The sequence below is a fragment of the Leucopleurus acutus genome, assembly GCF_964270905.1.
Source record: "Leucopleurus acutus genome assembly, chromosome: 16".
NCBI lineage: Eukaryota > Metazoa > Chordata > Mammalia > Artiodactyla > Delphinidae > Leucopleurus > Leucopleurus acutus.
The window spans coordinates 57,959,326-57,975,197 of NC_139158.1; the positions used below are offsets into that span (position 1 = coordinate 57,959,326).

The 15,872-nt window shown below is 39.4% G+C and overlaps 1 protein-coding gene across 2 annotated transcripts in view; it reads left to right on the top strand.

Annotated features, from left to right (window-relative positions):
• DNAAF9 (dynein axonemal assembly factor 9) overlaps positions 1–15,872 on the top strand; it is a gene marked incomplete at its 5' end in the record, with an annotated part of 146,909 nt that overhangs the window by 59,912 nt on the left and 71,125 nt on the right. For both annotated transcript variants that reach the window (XM_082858006.1, XM_082858007.1), the window contains 4 exons: positions 4,518–4,573; positions 6,819–6,954; positions 12,074–12,155; positions 13,122–13,158. In XM_082858006.1, the coding sequence (XP_082714132.1) occupies positions 4,518–4,573; positions 6,819–6,954; positions 12,074–12,155; positions 13,122–13,158 (311 nt within the window). The remainder of the gene's footprint in view (positions 1–4,517; positions 4,574–6,818; positions 6,955–12,073; positions 12,156–13,121; positions 13,159–15,872) is intronic.

Consider the following 15,872-nt stretch of genomic DNA (forward strand, 5'->3'; position numbering starts at 1 on the left):
GTGTTCCACTGTGACCCAGGACAGGCCCTACTCCTGCCCTTTGGAACTGGAGTTGATCTTTGTTGCTGTGCATTTTACTTTTACATTATGTTATAAACCCCACAATATATTGGGGTTATCTTTGTTTAAACAGTTGTCTTTTTTGTCTTTTAAAAATCTTTAACAGTATTTTTTAAAGATTTAAATAATTCAAAAATCTTACATATCTGCCCATGTAGTTAAAATTTCTGGTGCTGTTCATTTCTTTGTGTAGACACAGATATCCATTTGGTATGATTTCCTTCGCCCCGAAGGATATCATTTAACATTTTTTGTAGTGTGAATCTTCTGATGATTAATTCTTCCAGCTTTTGTATGTCTGAAAAAAAATTTTATTTCACTTTCGTTTTTTTCTAATTAATTATTTATTTATTTTTGGCTGCATTGAGTCTTTATTTGCTGTACGCAGGCTTTCTCTAGTTGTGGCAAGTGGGGGCTACTCTTCGTTGCACTGTGCAGGCTTCTTATTGCGGTGGCTTCTCTTGTCACGGAGCATGGGCTCTAGGCACTTGGGCCTCAGTAGTTGTGGCTCACGGGCTGTAGAGCACAGGCTCAGTAGTTGCGGCACATGGACTTAGTTGCTCGGCGGCATGTGGGATCTTGCCGGACCAGGGGTTGAACCTGTGTCTCCTGCATTTGCAGGCAGATTCTTAACCACTATGCCACCAAGGAAATCCTTCACTTTCATTTTTGAAAGTATTTTTGCTGTGTATAGAATTCTAGGTTGACAGTTTTTTCCTTACAGTACCTGAAAGATGTTCCACTCTTTCTCACTTGCATTATTTCTGATGAAAAGTCATTGATCTTTATCTTTATTCTTCTGTACGTAACTTGTCATTTTTCCCTCTGGTAGCTTTTATGATTTTCTCTTTCATTACTGGTTTTGAGTAATTTGATTATGGTATGTCTCACTGTAATTTTGATCATATTTCCTATGCTTGGGTTTTGTTGAGCTTTTTGGATCTGGATTTTTAGTTTCATCAAGTTTGGAAAGTTTTTGGCCATTATTTTTTCTGTTCTCTTTTCCTTCAGAGACTCCAATTACTTCTGTATTAGGCCACTTGAAGTTGTCCCACCTCTCACTGATGCCCATTTCAGTTTTTTATTTTTTTTAAATTTTTTTCTTATTACTGATTCTAAGAGTAAAAAATATTCAAAAAGATATACTCAGTGAGGGCTTCCCTGGTGGCGCAGTGGTTGATAGTCTGCCTGCTGATGCAGGGGACACAGGTTCGTGCCCCAGTCCGGGAAGATCCCACATGCCGCGGAGTGGCTAGGCCCGTGGGCCATGGCCGCTGAGCCTGTGCGTCCGGAGCCTGTGCTCCACAACGGGAGAGGCTCCAACAGTGAGAGGCCCGCCTACCGCAAAAAAAAAGATATACTCGGTGACGTGTCACTCCTGGGTTCTTACTACCATATTCTGATTCCCACTTTCTTCCCACCCTTTTTCCACCCATTCCATTACCAGTAGGTAACAAATCTCTTCAGTTTGTGGTTTATGTTTTCTGTCTCTTTTGCACAAATGATCAGATACATAGGTTATTTTCTTATATCCTTTCTTTCATTGAAGAGTAGCATACCATATGTAGTCATTTCCACTTTGCTCTTTTCACTTAACAGTGTATCCTGGAACTCTTTCTAGGTCAGTTCATTCTTCATTATAATTCATAATACAGTTGACCCTTGAACAACACAGGCTTGAACTACCTGGGTCCACTTGCATATTTTTCAGTAGTAAATATTACAGTACTACATGGTTCAGGATTGGTTGAATTCATGGATGCAGAGGAGCCGCGAATTCAGAGGGCCAACTATAAGTTATATGCAGAATAACCCCTGTCTTATGTATGTGTATTTAGGTTATTTTGCCGTTGCAAAGAGTGCCATAGTAAATAACTCTGTGCTTATGTATTTTCATATTGTTGGAGGTTTGTATACCTAGTAATGGGATTGCTGGGTCAAAAGGTAAGTGCATATGTAGTTGTGTTAGCTATTGCCAAATTTCCCTTCAGAAAGGTTGTCCTGATTTGCATTCCCACTAGCAACATATGAGAGTGCCTGTTTTACCACAGCCTCACCAATAGAATGTGTTGTCATACTTTTTAATTTTTGACAGTCTCATCGATGAGAAATGGTATCTTGGTATTATTTTAGTTTGTGTTTTTCTAATTATGACTAAGCTTGAACACTTTTTCATATGTTTGAAGGCCATTTTATATTTTATTTTCATGTCTTTTTCCCATTTTAATATTGGTACAATACTATTAACTGAGCTATAGAGCACAGGTTTTAGGTCTTTTGTTCCTTGTTTTTTACGAGTTCTTTATATATTTAGGCTATTACCTTTTTGTCTGTGATATATATTCCAAATATTTCTTCCTTATTTATCAATTGCTTTGTTTATGGTGGTTTTTTGCCATGCAAACTTTTTATCTTTATGTAAATGTATTAATATTTTCTTTTATTGCCTCTGGATTTTCAGTCATATACAGAAAGGCTTATAAATCTAAGGTTAAAGAGGAATTTACCCTTTTAGTACTTGTATGGTTTAATTTTTTTAATTTAGATCCGTAATTCACTTGGGATTTTTTGTGTATATGATGTGAGATATGGATATGTTGTGAGATATGGATCTAATTTTATCTTTTTTTCCCAAATCCAGTTAGAATCCTGACTATGCAGCTCACTAGCTCTGTGACCTGGGACAAGTTAATTAAATTAGCTAACTCATCTGTAAAGAGGGGATCATGATAGAATGAATTGCGTAGGTTGTTACTAGGATTACAGTTGACCCTTGAACAGCACTGGCATTAGGGACCCAGACCCTCCAGACCCTCCACACAGTCGACAATCTGCATTTAACTTATAGCCAGCCCTTTGTGTACACAACGCCTCCTTATACGCAGTCCTTCCATATTTGCGGTTCCTTGGCATCCGCGGTTCCACATCCACAGATTCAGCCAACTGCCTGTCATATATTACTGTGGTATTTACTATTTTAAAAGATCCACATATAAGTGGACCTGTGCAGTTAAAATGTGTTGTTCAAGGGTCAACTGTACTTGAGATAATACATTTAAATGCCTGTCACAGTTCACATGGTAAACCCTCAATAAACTTTAGCTGTTATTCCTTTAATATATGAAGAGTTTTTACAAATCAGTAAGACAAACTCCAAAACTCCAATTGATAAACATACAGAGGATGTAAATAAACAGTTAATTACCAAAGGGAAGTCCAAATGGCCATTGAACATATCTGAAATATTCTACTTCATTAAAAACCAAAGGGGTATAAAATAAAAACAACAACGAGGTACCATTTTTCGTTTGTCAACTTGACAAATATATTTTTAAAAGGACATTTATTGGACAGTGCTTACCCTTAGATAGGCACACTCAGATATTGTAAGTGGAAGTGTACATTGATCAGACTTTTTTGAAAAACAATTTGGCAATATAGTTTTGCCTTCTTACCCTATAATTTCATTTCCAGATTTGCCTTAAGGAAATAATCAGAGCTGTAGATAAAATTTATGAGAAGTTATTCATTACAGTATTATTTATGATATAAGAGTTAGTAGCAATATAAATTTCCAAGAATAAAGGACTATTTAATAAACTTTGGTACAATCTATATATATTCTATGAATATACCATAGAAGAAAGATTTGAAGAAAATGTACCAGAACGTTAATAGTTCTTAGAGATTGTAGGTGGTTTTTATTGTATTCTAAAATAAGCATATATTATTTATTTAATGGGGGGGAAACAATCAGTATTATTTAAGGGGATTAGAATTGCCTTTTGAAGTTTTGAACTCTTGACAAAGACCCTGCATATCAGTGTTTGATTAGTGTTTAGCCTAGCACTATGCACATCAAAGCTGAGAAGTACTTCTGTGGTTTCCTGGGAAACTTCGGTCAGTACTTCTAAGTCCCTTGGATTCTCCCTCATTACTCATTTTAAATTAGTATACTAGAATTAATATATATTATAATTTATAGAATTAAAATAATTCTAATTATTGGAAATGTAGAAAAAAATTTAATAGAAGAAAAAGATTCCTATATGGTTAGTAACTTAGAACACAGATGGTGGTTTGTCCAATTTCCTTTCAGTAGTTAAAAACTGTAAAATTTGACAAGGATTTTTCTTTACCTTCCTTTTCCTTTCTTTTTCTTTTGCAGCCTTTTATCTTTTTTCTTTGCTAATTGTTGTTTGTTTGCTTTCTATCCCCAAAATTCATGTTGTTATCCACCACATATGTCCTCCCATGTTCTTATAACAATCTATAAACATGTATCTCTCCCTCTTTCTCTCTCTCTCTCTCTCTCTCTCTCACACACACACACACACACACACACACACACGCACGCACACACACACTATAAACACACATACATGCATATATGATGGGTTTGTGATTGTTTTATAAAACTGTGATCTTAATATATATGATGTTGACTTCTTTTTTAGCCATTCAGAAGTTACTTTAGTCATGGAATGATTTCCAGTCATATAACTGAAAATAGGTAAGATTCTTGGGAAAGAAATTGAATGGTAATAGAGAAAATGGGGTTGACAAGGGGGTGGAAATGGGAGAGAATCTAAGTACAGAAGCTGGAGTCAGGAAAATATGGGTTGACTTTAGTCATCACAGAGTAAGAAATCCATACTCTATAAAATTGTCTGTTTCACTGCTTTTGTATTAAAGTTTTATGTTAAGGTGGCTTTTAAAACATTGTAACTTGCTAAAATCTAAAGAAAGGAATTTTTTATTCCATCAGTAACTCAGCAAAGCTAGAGGAAGCAGAGTGTCCAAGGGCTGGGCAGTGATCAACAGTGGCTTGTTGGGGAGTAAAAGGGATTGGGCATAAAGGTCCAGCCCCAGGAAAACATGGGAGCAATGAGGGTTGCTGCATTTGTTTTCTTGAAGTGTTTCCTTCAGTACCTCTTTTGCAATGATAATCAGGAGGGCCCAGCAGCGGATAGTTCCTCTGATGGATAAATGCGAGTAGATCTTTCCTTTCTTTTCTTCCCCAATTGCAGTCCAATCTGGTAATGAGACAGACTACCCTGGCTGGGACTCAGAGTCATCTTTTTCTGCACAGAGTCTCACTTAACTTGAATTAAGCATCAGAATAGAATCAGGGTCATTTTTACTTTTAACCGCCCCAGTTTGTCTGAAGCTTAAGGAAGTATGTTTAAGAACAATGAGAAGAAATACAAAGGATTTTCCACATGACATACTCTAAGGGCAATTTAAGGAAAGGGTATGGGATAAAGAAAGCTGTCTTAGTCTGTTTTAGCTCCTGTAACAAAAATACCATAGACTGGGTAGCTTATAAACAATAAACATTTATTTCTCCATTATAGTTCTGGAGACTGGGAAGTCCAGGATCATGGCACTGGCAGATTTGGTGTCTGGTGAGGGCCCACTTTCTCATAGATGGGTGTTATTTCACTCTAACCTCACATAGCAGGAGGGGCAAGGGGGATCTCTCTGGAACCTCTTTTATAAGAGTTTCTTTTATAATCTTGTTCATGAAGGCTCTATCCTTATGACCTAATCACCTCCCCAAATCCCTACCTCCTAATACCATCACTTTGGGGGTTAGGATTTTAACATGTTGAATTTTGGGAGAACACAACATTCAATCCATAGCAGAAACTATCTTTTTAAAATATCCTTTAGTCATTGACTATTTGTTGACAAATAGGTGTGACATACTAAGCAAGAGATACATGATTTAAAAATAAACCAGACACAGTCTCTTCCCTCATGGAGTGAATAGTGTGGTGGAGAAATAAGACGTTAATCAAGCAACCTCACAAAGAAATATGTAATTGCAAACTCTGATTGATGCCTTGAAGGAAAAAAGAACATGGTACTGTGAAGACCACACTGGAGAGCTGACCTCTGGGGGGAGATGAGATGTGAATGATGAGTAAAGATAATTAAGGGACAAAAGCAGTGGTCCTGAGATGAGAACGTAAGGAACATAAAAGAAATGTGTGTCAAGGAACATAAAAGAAGATGAGTTTGGCTGGAGTGTGGAAGTTGGGAGAGAGTGGCCTTATATGGAGCTAAAGAAGTTGGCCAGGCCAGACCATGTTAGTCTTTGTTGGCCATGTGAAAGATTTCAGCCCTTCTCCTGAAAATAAAGGCTTTGAATGTTTAAAAGATTATCTTCTCTGCAATGTGGAGAATGGATTATAGGAGGGCAGAGTGGAAGCAGAGTGGAAAGTAGGGAAACTCTGAGGAAGCATTGCAGCCAAGAGGAAAGAGGGAAGAGAGGGATGGGTGCAGGGACGGGTAGGTGTGGTGGTGAGAACATTTGCAACCCTACTTTCCTCCTTCCCTCCTAAAGCTACTTGGGAATGGTTAACAGCTCTATTGTTTGTCTACAGTGTATCACAACTGCTATCATTCTTGAAAATGTATATTTCTATCAAAATGCTATTGTATAAAACTGGGATTTTGCTCCATCTCTGTATCGTGAACAGCAAACTTACAGAACTTTCTCCTTAAGCAGCAGGACAAGCTAAAAATATAAACATGGCTTGGGTTTAGGTATGTCCCTATGGGTCAGTAGGAGAAGTCAAAGATAATCTGGTATCTCTTCCCAACCAGCAGGGAGCATTAGGTGGACTGTACTAATCACCTTGCTCAAACCGCAGGATGACAGTCAGAGAAGCCCAAGAACTCACTCATTTGGAAGTTTCCCTAGCCAGTAATCTCTTCACTAATTACATGTTTTTGATTTGCCACTCTAGCCCTAATAGGCAGCCATTTGTTCTCTTTGGTAATCATTCCACACGAGAAAACCTGAATGCTGGCAACTTTAACTTCCCTTCTGAAGGGCACCTGGTACGCAGCACTGGTCCCAGCGGGAGCTTTGCCAAACACATGGTGAGTGGCTTGACTACCTGGTGCTTAATTGGTTTTATTATCAAATAGGGAGGAGGGGAGCTGGATAAACTGGAGCTGGATAAACTGGAGCTGGATAAAAGGGAGTTGGAACCTTTCCAACTAGTGTATTGATTTAACCTTGAACTTGAAGTTGTTTTGGTGTGAAAAGTGATTAAAAACTGACTGTGTATTTTTATATAAGTACTAGATATGATTTGAAAGTATCATATTTAATTTTTAAATATTGAAGGGTAAAGGTTAAAAAAATACTTTCACGAACCAAACTTTCAGTTATCCAAGTAGTATCAACAGTAGAATAAGAATTTTAAATTAACTTGAAAATAGACAGTCATTCCAAGCCTAAATTTGCTATGTCTTGACTGTTACATTTCAAGTGTTAAAAGAGAACTATCATCTAGAAATCTATATCCAGTGACAACCTCCTTCAGTAATGAAGGGGTAATCAAGACATGCTCAGATGAAAGAAAACTAAGAGAATTTGTTGCCAGCAGACCTACCCTAAAAGAATGACTAAAGGAAGTTTGGTCAAAACAAAGAAGAAATGATAAAAAAATTTTAAAAAAAAAGGAAGGAATCTTGGAACAATAAGGAGGACAAAAGAACACAATGATAAAACCAGTACATTTTTTTCTATACTTTAAAATAGTGAATTTTATCTCAAAAAAATTGCAAAAAAAGAAACCAACCCCAGTGCACACCCACATTGTGGATGACTTAGCCAATTTCTGTTTTTAGGTCTGTATGACTCCAAAGCCAAAGGGCTTTCAGTCATTAACTCAGTAATCATTATTGAGTGTCTACTATGTGCCAGTCACTGTGCTAGGTGCAAGGAAAATATAGTCATGGTCTTTGCCTCGAAGGATCTCACAGACTAGTAGAAGAGTCAGTGAGGATGGTGCTGTGAAATGTTTGGAGCAATAATTTAGCCATCCATTACACACCTTAGAATGGCTGAAACACTGACAACACCAAATGTGGAGCAACAGAAACTCTCATTCATTACTGGTGAGAATGCAAAATGGTACAGCCACTTTGGAGGACAGTTTGGCAGTTTCTTGCAAAACTAAACATACTTTCAACATCAGTCATGCTCTTTGGTATTTACCCAAATGAGCTGAAAACTTATGTCCACACAAAAACCTACATAAGGAATTTTTTCTTATAACATCACTTTTCATAATTGCCAAAACTTGGAAACTTGGAAGCAGCCAAGATGTCCTTCAGCAGGTGACTGGATAAATAAACTGTGTTACATCCATACAGTGGACTGTGTTTCAGTGATAAAAAGAGCTATCAAGCCACAAAAAGACGTGGAGGAACCTAAAATGCATATTGCTAAGTTAAAGAAGGCAATCTTTAATGGCTACATAGTATATGACTCCCACTATATGACATTCTGGAAAAGGTACAACAGTGGAGGCAGTAAAGGGAATTCCCTGGCGGTCCAGTGGTTAAGGATTCCATGCTCTCACTGCCACTGTCACTGCCGAGGGCCTGGGTTCAATCCCTGGTCGGGGGAACTAAGATCCTACAAGCCACGCAGTGCAGCCAAAAAAAATGGAGACAGTAAAAAGATCAGTTGTTGCCTGGAGTTTGGGAGGAAGGGAGAATAGATGGATCTTAGTGGATTTTTAGGGAAGTGAAACTATTCTGTATGATATTGTCATGATGGGCACATGTCATTATACATTTGTCATAACCCATAGAATGTACAATACAAAGAGCGAACCCAAATGTAAACTATGGACTCTAGTTAATAATAATTTATCAATATTAGTTCATCAGTTGTAACAAATATAATATTACAAGGCAAATAATAGGGGAAATTGTGGAGGCAGAGGGAAGGACAGGAGATAATGTGGGAACTCTCTGTGCTTTCGGATCAGTCTTTCTGTCAACCTAAAACTGCTCTAAAAAAAAATAGTCTATTACCAAAACAAAAATGTAGCAGGTTATTTATACAACTTTCTGTAATAATTGGGGTTCTTTATTTTACAAACATGAAAACCTAATGAAGTCATGGAACTTACTGAGACCTGGTCCTGGGGTGGTAGGGGGCCTAGTTATGAACTTTCATCTTCATTCAGCTCTGTTTCAAGGTGACATACTTATCTTTTCCATTTCTGTGCCATTTGTGAATAATTTACAAATTAACAGGTGATATTAAATCTGAAAATCCAGATTATCTGAGCAATTTTACATTACACATGCAAATTCTGTTGTACCAATTTCCTTTTTAATGTAAATGTCAATAACATTTTTTTCAAGTATAGTTGATTTACAATATTGTGTTAGTTTCAGGTGTATAGCACAGTGATTCAGTTATATATGTGTGTGTGTGTGTGTATATATACACACACACACACACACACACATATTCTTCAGATTCTTTTCCCTTATAGGTTATTACAAAATACTGAGTATAGTTCCCTGTGCTATACAGTAGGTCCTTGTTGGTTATCTATTTTATATATAGTAGTGTGTATATGTTAACCCCAGCCTCCTAATTTATCCCTCCCCTCACGCCCTTTTCCCTTTGATAACCATGAATTTGTTTTCTATGCCTGTGAGTCTCTTTCTGTTTTGGAAATAAGTTCATTTGTATCTTTTTTTTTTTTAGATTCCACATATAATATCATATGTATTTATCTTTTTCTCTCTCTGGTTTACTTCACTTAGTATGATCATCTCTAGGTCCACCCATGTTGCTGCAAATGGCATTATTTCATCCTTTTTTTGGCTGAGTAGTATTCCACTGTATATATATACCACATCTTCTTTATCCATTCATCTGTTGATGGACATTTAGGTTGTTTCCATGTGTTAGCTACAGTAAATAGTGCTGCAGTGGACATTGGGGTGCATTGTATCTTTTCAAATTATGGTTTTCTCCAGTATGTGCCCAGGGGTGGGATTCCTGGATCACATGCTAGCTCTATTTTTAGTTTTTTGGGGAACCTCCATACTGTTCTCCATAGTGGCTGCACCAATTTACATTCCCACCAACAGTGTAGGAGGGTTCCCTTTTCTCCACACCCTCTCCAGTATTTATTATTTGTAGACCTTTTTTTTTGCGGTACGTAGGCCTCTCACTGCTGTGGCCTCTCCCATTGCGGAGCACAGGCACCGTACGCACAGGCCCAGCGGCCACGGCCCACGGGCCCAGCCGCTCCGCGGCACGCAGGATCCTCCCAGATCGGGGCACGAACCCGCGCCCCGTGCCCCAGCAGGCAGACTCTCAACCCCTATGCCACCAGGGAAGCCCCTGTAGACTTTTTGATGATGCCATTCTGACCAGTGTGAGATGATACCTCATTGTAGTTTTGATTTACATTTCTCTAATAATTAGTGATGTTGAGCATCTTTTCATGTGCCCTTTGGCCATCTGTATGTCTTCTTTGAAGAAATGTCTATTTAGGTCTTCTGCCCATTTTTGGATTGTGTTGTTTGTTTTTTTGATATTGAGCTGTATGAGCTGTTTGTATATTTTGGAGATTAATCCCTTGTCAGTTGCATCTAAACATCAATAAATTTGATGTTTATATAGGCTTACATAAATTTGTGACCTCATCTAAGGAAGCAGGTTTGAAATACATGGCACCTTAAAAAAAAACCTTTAGTTAGGGAAAATTTAGAAATCCAAGGAACATGTTTTGAGGAAATAAGCCTATTAACCAACAATTAGAATTATATACATGATTTTTCATTTAGGATCATGGCAGTATTGATCATATTCACTATGGTATAGTTTAGATTAGTCAGAATTAAATTTTTATTTCAAATCTACAACTTGGATTACAGAAAAATGCCATATATTCTCTTGTGACTTCCTTAATGGAGTAAAATAGAAGGAATGAATATTTGTGTCATATTTAGCTGTTTTTAAGATACTGTGCTAGGCTTCCCTAATGGCACAGTGCTTGAGAGTCTGCCTGACAATGCAGGGGACACGGGTTTGAGCCCTGGTCCAGGAAGATCCCACATGCCACGGAGCAACTAAGCCCATGCGCCACAACTACTGAGCCTGCGCTCTAGAGCCCGTGAGCCACAACTACTGAAGCCTGCACACCTAAAGCCAGTGCTGTGCAACAAGAGAAGCCACCGCAATGAGAAACCTGCACACCTCACGAAGAGTAGACCCCGCTCACCGCAACTAGAGAAAGCCCTCGCGCAGCAACAAAGACCCAATGCAACCATAAATTAATTAATTAATTAATTTTAAAAAAATAAGATACTGTGGTAATTTCCTTTCCTCTATTTCTTGTGGTAGCATTTTTGCATTTTGTACCTACTATCCTAGGAACCCTGATGAGATTGTTGGATTTTCAAAAAAGAAAAGGACATCCATTTCCATCTGTATAAATGAACAACTAAGCAGGGAAGAAAAATAAGAATTTAAAAATCTAGAGAACTTATTTTCTCTTCTGGATGGCCTGTGTACAGAGATAAAATACAAGTGAAGGTGGGAACCTGGATATCACCTCCTTTCCTGAATTTGTAGCTGCCTTCCCATATATGCATATCATGTCAGCCAAGGTCCAAACTGTGAAAGTTCTGCACTAAACATTAATGACAGTCAAAACCCAAGCACATTTTGTCTTCTTTTCTTTCTAAGTTGTTAATTCTTTAGCATCCTGGGCTGACCCAACAGCAGCCTCACAATGTAGCCAAAGTTATAAAACACACACAAGATACCTTTGGAAAAACAACAATTAAAGGTGACCTTTTGGGCTTCCCTGGTAGCGCAGTGGTTGAGAGTCCCCCCACTGATGCAGGGGACATGGGTTCGTGCCCCGGTCCGGGAGGGTCCCACATGCCGCAGAGCGGCTGGGCCCATGAGCCATGGCTGCCGAGCCTGCGCGTCCGGAGGCTGTGCTCCACAACGGGAGAGGCCACAACAGTGAGAGGCCCGCGTACCACAAAAAAAAAAAAAAAAAAAAAAAAAGGTGACCTTTTCCCCTATGCGTTTAAAAAATAATAAATCAGCTGTTGGTAAAATAAAATGGATTTCTATTAACTATACACTTTTTGTTTCTCTAACAGTACACACTTAAGTCCCTGCTCCTTTTTTACTTTTTTTTTTTTTTCTGATATCCAGGTAGTACAGTGTGTTTCACCAAAGGGACCCCTTGCTTGTTCAAGAACATACTTTTTTGGAGCTACTCATGTTCCTTACTTGGGTAAGTCCATATAAGTTGTCATCTCATCAACTTATCTAATGAAAAGTTTCTCCCATGAACTAGAAGTGGACTTGAGATTTACTACTTTCCTCAGAAACTCATTTTGTAGCCTGTAATTCCTTGTTGATGTGCCTAACACATTTCTCACAATGTATTTCAGGAGGAATAATTATCAGCTCAATATATATTAGGTCCAATCATGTGTGAGACCAAGTGCTTGGTATCAGAGGGAAGGCAAAGATGCATCAGCTGTAGTTGGAGATAGCAGGAGGAGATATGGGCTGCAATGGGAGTTTGGATGACTCAGCCAGGTGCCTGTTGTTCTAGTGAGGAAGGTGAGGAAGAGCCATGGTAGAAGGGTACCCATAAGCTGGGAACATTGACAGGAGCAAGTGCTCTATGCTGAGGAGCCATTCAGAAAGGCTAGGCTGACTGAGGCTATCCTCTTTGCTGGGGTAACCAGAAGCTGCAGACATCCAAAGAGACAGAGAGAAGAACTCTTGAATGAATGAGGGTCCCAGCACTGTTCCACAGAGGAGAGTACATCAGAAACCAGGTTTTCTCCTGAGCATTGTTATATAAGCCAGGAAACTCTGAAAGAAGCATGACTTGGGTTGGATAATTAAGGAGGTGAAGAAAGAGGCAGAACTGAGCCTGCTTACTTATACCTCCTAATTTAAAAATTTAAAAATAAAAGCAAAAACATTCCAGAGATGAAGATTCTACATGTCTTCTCTGGTGTTTAGTAGTGATGCTGATTGGTTGTCAAGGTCAGTGTCAGGGATGATGGTCTGGGAGGATACTGGCAGAAACTAGGTTTCACTGTTGTTTGTGCTTGTACAGTATTTAACTCAAAAGAAAAAAAGTTCTTGACATCTTCAAATTAAGAAATTCTAGCCTCCTTGTGAAAGTGTTTGCATCTCCTGTAATCTTGTCACATTCTTAATACATGGTCCTCTTTCACAGGAGATGACAACAAGCTGCCCAAGAAAACTGAACAAATGTAAGTCTTCATTTCTATTACATTTTTTTCTTTCTCACATTGAGTTACTCAGATGTTGAGATTGTCCCATTTACCTCCTTTTGAGATCAGCATTGGGTAGGACATTTGGCTTAAGAGGTGAGCAGAGGGATGTTCCTGGTGGCCCAGTGGTTAAGAATCCACCTTCCAATGCAGAGGACGTGGGTTCTATCCCTGGTTGTGGAACTAAGATCCCCACATGCCTAAGGGCAAATAAGCCCGCACCACAACTACCGAGGCTGTGCTCTCTGGAGTCCACGTTGCTGCAGCTAAGACCCAATGCAGCCAAATAAGTAAATAATAAATAAGTAAAATAAGTAAGTAAAGTAGAGCTGTGTAGTCTCCCAGAATGTCCCAGCCCCTGTCTTTCATCTTGAAGTCTAGGCTAGAGACACTGCCAGGTTTGCCATCTGCTCCTCTCTCCAGACTCAGAGACTTCCTGCCTGCACACCCATGCATTTAAGTGGCATAACGCTTCTTAATATATTTTCTATATAGTGCATTTTTTAATAGGGCTTTCCAAAAAATAAAACATCCTGAAACCCATTGGTAGAACCTGTGTGAAACCACATCTGGTCTGAGAGGTGTTTCCTCTGAATTTGACACTGAGACTTATGGAACAGAGCTAGGATCTCAACTCAGGCCATGCAACTCTCTAGAAAGGGCCTAGTGTTGACTTCTCTCCCGCCCCCCGCCCCCTAGTATAGCAGGAAACCAAAGACAAGAAGTAAACTCATTAATGTTTGTCTGCTTGGGCTACCGTAAAAAATTACCACAGACTGTGTGGCTTAAACAACAGAATTTATTTTCTCACAATTCTGGGGACTAGAAGTCCAAGATCTAGGTACTAGCAGAGTTGGTTTCTGGTGAGGCTTCTCTCCTTGAGTTGCAGACCACCACCTTCTTAGTGTTGTGCTTACATGGAGAGAGAGAAAGATCTCTGGTGCCTTTTCCTTTTTTTAAAAAAAAAAAATATTTATTTATATTTTATCTGCATTGGCACATGGGATCTTTCGTTGAGGTGCACGGGCTTCTCTCTAGTTGTGGCATGTGGGCTTCTCTCTCTCTAGTTGTGGCACACGGGCTCTCTGATTGTGGCACGTGGGCTTAGTTGCCCCATGGCATGTGGGATTTTAGTTCCCCGACCAGGGATAGAACCCATGTCCCCTGCATTGCAAGACGGATTCTTAACCACTGGACCACCAGGGAAGTCCCTGGCATCTCTTCCTTTTATAAGGATACCAATCCTATGGATTAGGAGCCCACACTTTATGACCTCCTTTAACTTTAATTACCTTTTAAAGGCCCGGCCCTATCTCCACATATAGTCACATTGGGGATTACAGGTTCCATATGAATTTTGGGAGGATGTAATCAGTCCATAATAATGCAGGAATTTCTGAATTCCATAAAGGGATTTTCTTTCAGAATTATGAAGGTAATAGAGTTCTGTTATTACCTAATTAAATATCCTAGCATAAACTAGTTAGGTCTGTGCTTCCCAAAGGCTAACAGTGACAGGCCACAGAGAATCATTTAAGGATCTTTTTTAAAAGATACATTTCCCAGGCTATAGTAGTTCTCAGAACTACTGAATCAGAATCTCTAGGGTAGAACCCATAAGGCTCTGTTGGAAAAATATAAAGTAATATAATCACACTTGAAAATTTGAGAAATGAGGGGAAAAAAATAAGATTAACCATAATTCCTCTTCTTAGACACGACCCGTTAGTATCTCTTTTTTTTAATACATTGATTGATTGATTGCTGCGTTGAGTCTTTGTTGCTGCGCACGGGCTTTCTTTCGTTGCGGTGAGCGGGAGCTACTCCTCATTGCAGTGGGCAGTCTCATTTGAGCGGGCTTCAATGAGTGGGCTTCTCATTGCGGTGGCTTCTCTTGTTGCAGAGCATGGGCTCTAGGCACGCAGGCTTCAGTAGTTGTGGCTCATGGGCTTAGTTGCTCCATGGCATGTGGGACCTTCTTGGACCAGGGCTCAAACCCGTGTCCCCAGCGGACCAGGGTTTAAACCTGTGTCCCCTGCATTGGCAGGTGGATTCTTAACCACTGCACCACCAGGGAAGCCCCACACATTAGTATCTTAATGTGTATCTTTTTGTTGTTTTTTTTTAATTATACATATAGGTTTTGTGTAGCTGTAATTGTAGTGTGCATACAATTTTTGTGTGTGGGTTTTCTTTACGTTAGCAGCAAGTCAACCACATTCTCACGTGTTGGTGGATATGTATAGTCTTACTTTGCACTTGTTTGTGTTTCCATGCCAGCTGTGCTTAGCCATTGCCCTGGACCCTCATTCTAGACCCGTAGACATTTTGCTTAAACCAAAGTCACTGGTGCTCTACTTCAGGGACTGGTGTTGAGAGGTGCTTGGGCCCACATCAGGAGACTTGTTTAAGTCACAGGGCTGGTGGAATTGGGGCCTAATGGAGTCTACTGAAGGCAACAGCAGCACCATCCATGCATAGAGCAGGCCCTTCCCTAATCATGGGTCTCAGGCCTCCTGTCCAGGCCTTTCTATGAGTCAGAAGCCAGATAGCTTTGTACTGAACTCATGCCTTGAGGGTCTGTATAGGACAAGGCCAAGCAGGGGGTTGGCCTGAACCAGTGTTGGTACTGAGTGATGTTTGAATTAAGCTGGGTGAGGGAGGGAGTAAGGATATCTTTATATGTCTTTGGC